General features: G+C 35.7%; 1 protein-coding gene across 1 annotated transcript; it reads left to right on the forward strand.

Moving 5' to 3' along the window:
* Positions 1 to 1288: 1288 nt before the first annotated feature.
* On the forward strand, positions 1289 to 4357 carry LOC108594239. The gene is made up of 4 exons (XM_033294697.1): positions 1289 to 2497; positions 3288 to 3440; positions 3506 to 3689; positions 3757 to 4357. The coding sequence occupies exons 1-4, from the start codon at positions 1817 to 1819 to the stop codon at positions 4089 to 4091; spliced, it is 1353 nt and encodes a 450-aa protein (XP_033150588.1). The 5' UTR covers positions 1289 to 1816; the 3' UTR covers positions 4092 to 4357.
* The last annotated feature ends 1626 nt before the right edge of the window (positions 4358 to 5983 follow it).

Consider the following 5983-nt stretch of genomic DNA (forward strand, 5'->3'; position numbering starts at 1 on the left):
GACTTTCACGGCGGGGTTTCCATTTAGCAAACGAACTCACCACTTTTATTTAAATGCGAATGCGCTTGACCCAAGCTCGACAGAATTATTTACATTCATACATACCTAGATCGCTTTTGACATTATTTTTACTTTTTTGTCTATTTTATGCAGAAGCATCTCTAGGGTTGTTCACCATCTAGACCTTTAAAAATCCAAATGACATTATCAGCCCTAGAATACAACACAGAGACCAATCCACTCGAGGTCGAGCACTTTTTAATTATTGCACATACGCCACAATATCTAAGTAGCAAATTAGAAACATCCTGCATTAAGCTTCAATCATTTCAATTCATCTCTCATGTACTTTATCGTTTTAGGGGATTCGCCTAATTAGTGGCACTAACCAAATATATAACATTTTATTTTTAAGCAACAGACTTACAAATGTATATTTATTCTGAGTAGAAAATATACTATTTTTAAAAACAGAGTCACGGGTACGACTTTATAGTCATTAGCAAATAAACTCAGATCTCAGGATTACCTACTTAAGTAGTTCAATAATTAATTGATAATTATTATCAGATGATAATCAACCAACAAAATCATGTGTATCTTTGTTGCTACTGATTTATTCGTTATCTTAAGAGGCGATATTGCGAAACCCGGAATCAAATCTGCGTCCTCGTCTGAATTTCCTATAAAATCTGTTGACAAATTGAACGTTTAATTTTTAATCAATTTTTAGTTTTTTAAAAAATAACTTCAAAAAGACCTTAAAAAAATGAATTTTCAAAATAAATATTTTTTTTTTAATGCCTTTGAAAAATTTTTTTTTACTTTGAAAGTATTATGATTACAGCAAAAGAATAGCCCATAACCCAGGACTCTTCCAGGTATTGAACCGAAGATGTTATTTGCATAAATGTGCTTTAGATCCACTTGGCCACCCAATGATTACATTGTTTTACCAGTTTTAATTTTGACTATGTAACTACTGTGTTTTTTATCCGATCGAGAGAAAATAAACAGTATAAATTAAGCTATCCATTTATCATATCTATTTTGATCTAAGCCCCAAGAATATTTCATACAAATGCAAATACTTCGACAATGCGACTGAAATTTGGAAATATGGAAATTATAAATAATATTCATACATAAGTATATGTGCATGCAGAATTACTAGTATTTAATAAAATATGTGCAAAGCTTGAGCATGAGGTTAGCTAAAGTTATGTTTATAATACAAATGATTAACGCAATTTTGGCATCATTTAATAAGACATTTTTCTTTGCATTTTCAGGCAACAAAAATCTGGTGACCGTCTTCAATCCCCGTGCTTTTCACGCTTATGTTTTGACTTTATATAATAGGGACAAGCGACAACAGCATATAGACAAAAGCTGGTCTGGCTGTAAGTTAGTTAACTACTAACTACAAAATACTTATTATCAGCGCCCCGGTTTTTATCAATGAAATACTACAAAGATGCTGTGATTAGTGGAGGTGCATTACATAAAGTCTAAGGGCGTCAACGGAGACTGAGAGTAAGATAAGGCAATAAACACAATGCCAGCATTTGTGATTCGCAAAGTCCGCGCCCCAAGCAAAATCATTTACGAAGCGCAGCTGAACAGTTGAGGAGAGACTCTCGGTCACGTTCAAGATCCCAACTACGTTACGTTTCACGTTCACCTTTAGCTTAGGTGTAGGTTGAAGTGACCAGGTACTCACTATAAATAAGCGAAATCCGCTACGCAAATTAGCAAAAAATTAAATCAATTACGCATTTGAGGAAGACGGTCTAGAAAGGGCCGTACACTCTAAATGCTGTCTACGAAAAAATGCACGTCAGCGTCTCCGACGCCCGTTAAACCACATTGTCATGTCCCAATGCTGGGGACAGAGCAGCATTGCCAATCCCAGCCACAACCTCATTCGCATCGACACACATGTCACAACCATGCACATAATGCGCACAGTTGCAGTCCGCGAATGCCAGACGAACCTCGCAGGAACGTACATGAGGTGTTGTTGGAGCTGTTGGACGTGCTAATATCCTGCCTGATCGTTGCACCCTGCGTGATAGCATATTGGCGGGGCACTTGGGAGCTAATGGGAGTTATTCTCTTTCCGAGCAATCTACCATTATCTGCGGCGACCTCGTTAGCCATAGGCGGCCTTGGTCACTTTTTCTTCACTATTACACAGAGTCTCTTCAAAGATCACATACACCCAGACAAACGGCGGCTAACATACTATGCCATCTCGCGTCTTTACACTGCTGTATTTGGCATTGTTTGTGTCAACATGTGGAGGGGATCATGGCTGATCTGTGACTGGCTAACAAGCGTTGACTCTCTGGCTATCATTTCTGTAGTCACTACAATCGCTCTGCTTTTTCTGTTGGGTACTCGAACTCTTCGCAATCTTGGAGCCGCACCCTACACTGTTACCATGGATCATAAGTCAGACTACTTTGAGGTGGATACAATGTTTAAAATATCGGTAAGTCATGACATATAAGTTTTTACGAACAGAGAACACATTATTTTTAAACTTAATACTTGGCACAACTGCTTTGCTTATAACCGTAGGCATGATGGTAAGTAAGTTTTTTTCAGATTTTGGGATTTGTTGCATCAAATGAAGTCGGTACTACTACTCACCAGTGTAACAAATGACAAAATACTGTTAATTTTTCCTGGGAGTGGTATTTTGAAAGAAGTCGTAAATATATTATTATCAACATTAGTTGGCACTGCTCAGTGCTGGACCTGAGACTGAATAGATAATCTGTAAAAGCTTGTCAGTGCTTTTAGTTCAGTTTTGGAGTTTGATTTAAATTAGAAAAGAGAATGACAACAGTATCACTCACACTTATTGAAATGCTAGCGATAGGCAAAACACATACATACATTTGCTGCGAGTACTTTATGCGCTTGCATTTTCTGAGATACTCACTCCACTCACTTTTAATACAATATGGAAAAGAGTATCTTTTTTTCTCATGAGTGTCTGTTCATCCGTTTGTATAAGAACGAGCAAATTTGGTATTTAGGTGCTCTCATTTCCGAAGGAGTACCCTTTTATATATATTTTTCATTTACTCTCCTCGTTCCCGGAAATCGAAAAAGAGCGCTTAATTCGTTCATGCATTTTTATTTTAAAAATGTCAAGCTCCGCGGTTACCTACTCCGATAGCGGAGTTTCCAAAACAAAACATTTCCAATCGCCTGACGTTATTTGTGATGGAATCCACAAACCCTATACATTGGGATTTTATTTGCTTTATTAGGGATTCAATCAACCGGGTCTATATGTGTTGGACACTCTTTTTTCGGTATTTGTTATTGGAAGCCTAGTTGTAATTGCCTGGCGAGGAGTTTGGGGAATCTTTGATCTGACGTTATTCCCGCGGGACAAGGCGAAGTCATCATGGGGCTCACTGGTAAATATCTACTGATCTATGTATATATCTATATCATCTTGTTAATTTTCTTCATTATTTTTTAGTTAATTGGCTACCTAACAGTATTTGTGACAATCATAATACAACCCTTGATGCGCTATGTGTGTCGTCGGATTAGTGGCTTCTTTAAGCTAATTATTTGCGATATTTACTATCTGATGATTTTTTTCGGAGCTGTTAACGCATGGCGAGGTATTTGGAATCTGCTTGATGTATACCTGTATCCAGGTAAACAAATATTATTATATTATTATGTATGATAAAAATTAATTTTAATTTATCTTCCTCTTTTAAGATGACCGCATTCTGAGCTTTTGGATAACCCACATTATTCCATTCCTGCTACTCGCCGCGCTTAAGTGCTCCAATTCAATCCTAGTGCGAGGTGTTTTTATTGATGCGGAAGGTACTGGCGCCGAATGTGTCCTCCTGCCGATGAACTATGTTCGCCTGCATTTTCTGCGCGAGCGTCGTAAGAAATTTGATTCAGACCAAAGTCAGCATTCTGATATTTCGCACTTTTATTTAAAAGCGGACCACGCCACAATAGTAAAACTTTCAGAAAAGGATAATGAGGCACATCATACTCTAATTGAAAAGCCCCATACCACAAACGTGCAGATTATTTAGAAGAGAAATTCCAAAGACTCAATTTGTCTATGTACGCTATTTAGTTAGTATGAATAGGTGTAAAACTATTTTTAAGACCCATTAACTTAATTTTACCCGCATATGTATGTATATGCATATATGTACATAATATAAAATCTTAAACAAATAAGAGCTTAAGCTCGTTTAGTGAGTTACACTAAATGCAAATATTTCATAACTATTGTACAAAATATGTGTAAAACATATGTAAATACGACCTGTATGTACATCCCAATAAAGCATATGCATATGTTTGTATTGTATATTATATATTTAAATATAAACGTTAGATAGATATGGTTAAATTGCTTTAATTATAGGCGAAGGTAGGTATAGAATAACATTTAGCTTCTGACAGGAGCATGCTCGTATAAAAGATTCGATAACAGATCCTATGCCATCTCTTTTGCATGTGCTTCCTCTATCCTATTAGGCTATAAAATTAGTACCCTTTTATTTCAAATTCCTTCTGTTTTCCTATTTCAAACCATGTGATTTTTTTCTACCCCTTTTTCGCGCAAACACTCGCATGCACTCACATTGTAAGTCTCACAAACACAGACACACAAAAAACCAACGCGTCACAGCACGTTTTCGCTGTAGCGTTATTTACCCGATCGTTCTAAAATCGTGGTAGTTAACAGCCACTTCTAATCCTCAAGCAGAGCTCTCAGTCAAACCCAGGAAAAAAATACCAAAGGAATTTCATCTCGTACGTTTTGATCATCAATGTATCATCAACTTAATTAATAACATGAAACTTTCTTGCGAACAGCAACTAAACATTATACCCATAAGGAATATCTAATTCATATATATAATAATTACAAAACACTAGCGTTAAAAACTAAACGGCTTTGTAAATCGGTCATCATTATCAAGCCCCCGCTCAAATTCAATACCGCAATACTATCACTGCCAGGGCTTGGAAATATTACTCCCTTTACCGCACGCATTGTGCCGGTTCACCTGGCATTTTTCAAGGGTTCCATGCCATTTAAAAGACCAAAGCTCAATATGTAAGACAATGGCACCACAATGGTCCCCAAATCTGTCTTAACCTTCAATTCATCCATTTTTCTTTACTTTATGCTATTTATGCTATTTTACTATTTTATTTTTATTTTTACAAAATCTCTTATGACTGTTAGACTGCCGTGGTTAGATCACATTAACATTTATATTTTAAACTCATTTTGTTGTTTCAAAATACTGCGTATTATGTCTCCTTGGTTTTTCAGCAAATATTTATTCATGCATGCTCAGAGTTAGAAATCCCGCTAAAAAATTCGAAAAACTGAATTTTCAGTTCGGCTATAGCTTGCAACAACGGAAGGAGATAAAATGTTTAAGCCCACGATAACTGACAAAAGCATTAAGCAATAAAATTAAGTTAGATAGTTGTAAAATAGAAAAATCCAAATGTATCAGAAAATGTAAAATCATCAAAATACTAGAAGAAGATCTCAACAACCGGAAGATGTCACTACTTTATAACTGGCACATGTCGTCCATGTGATGTCTTTTCTACTCAATTAAACTAGTCTTCAAAATCTACAAGAGATGAAAATTTTAAATTATCTGCCAAGAATGGTAAGAGATTCAGCAGGTACTTCTGATCACTGATCAAATTACTACTACTTGCATTCAGTAGCATTTGTCTGACAATCAGAAACTTCAAAGTTATGTATTATAAAAAACGTATCAAATTTAGGTATATGACAAGTTGCTGATTTTCTTTGCGTTTCTAAATTTTATTTATATAAATACGTCTTTGAAGAAGTTTTCCTTAATAATGAAAATAAGTTTAACACGTTAATAGAACACATTTTAAAAAATTGGGCTATCTACCAAAAGTAACGCATGCCTTT

The sequence above is a fragment of the Drosophila busckii genome, unplaced genomic scaffold (genome assembly GCF_011750605.1).
Source record: "Drosophila busckii strain San Diego stock center, stock number 13000-0081.31 unplaced genomic scaffold, ASM1175060v1 chrUn_01, whole genome shotgun sequence".
Lineage (NCBI taxonomy): Eukaryota > Metazoa > Arthropoda > Insecta > Diptera > Drosophilidae > Drosophila > Drosophila busckii.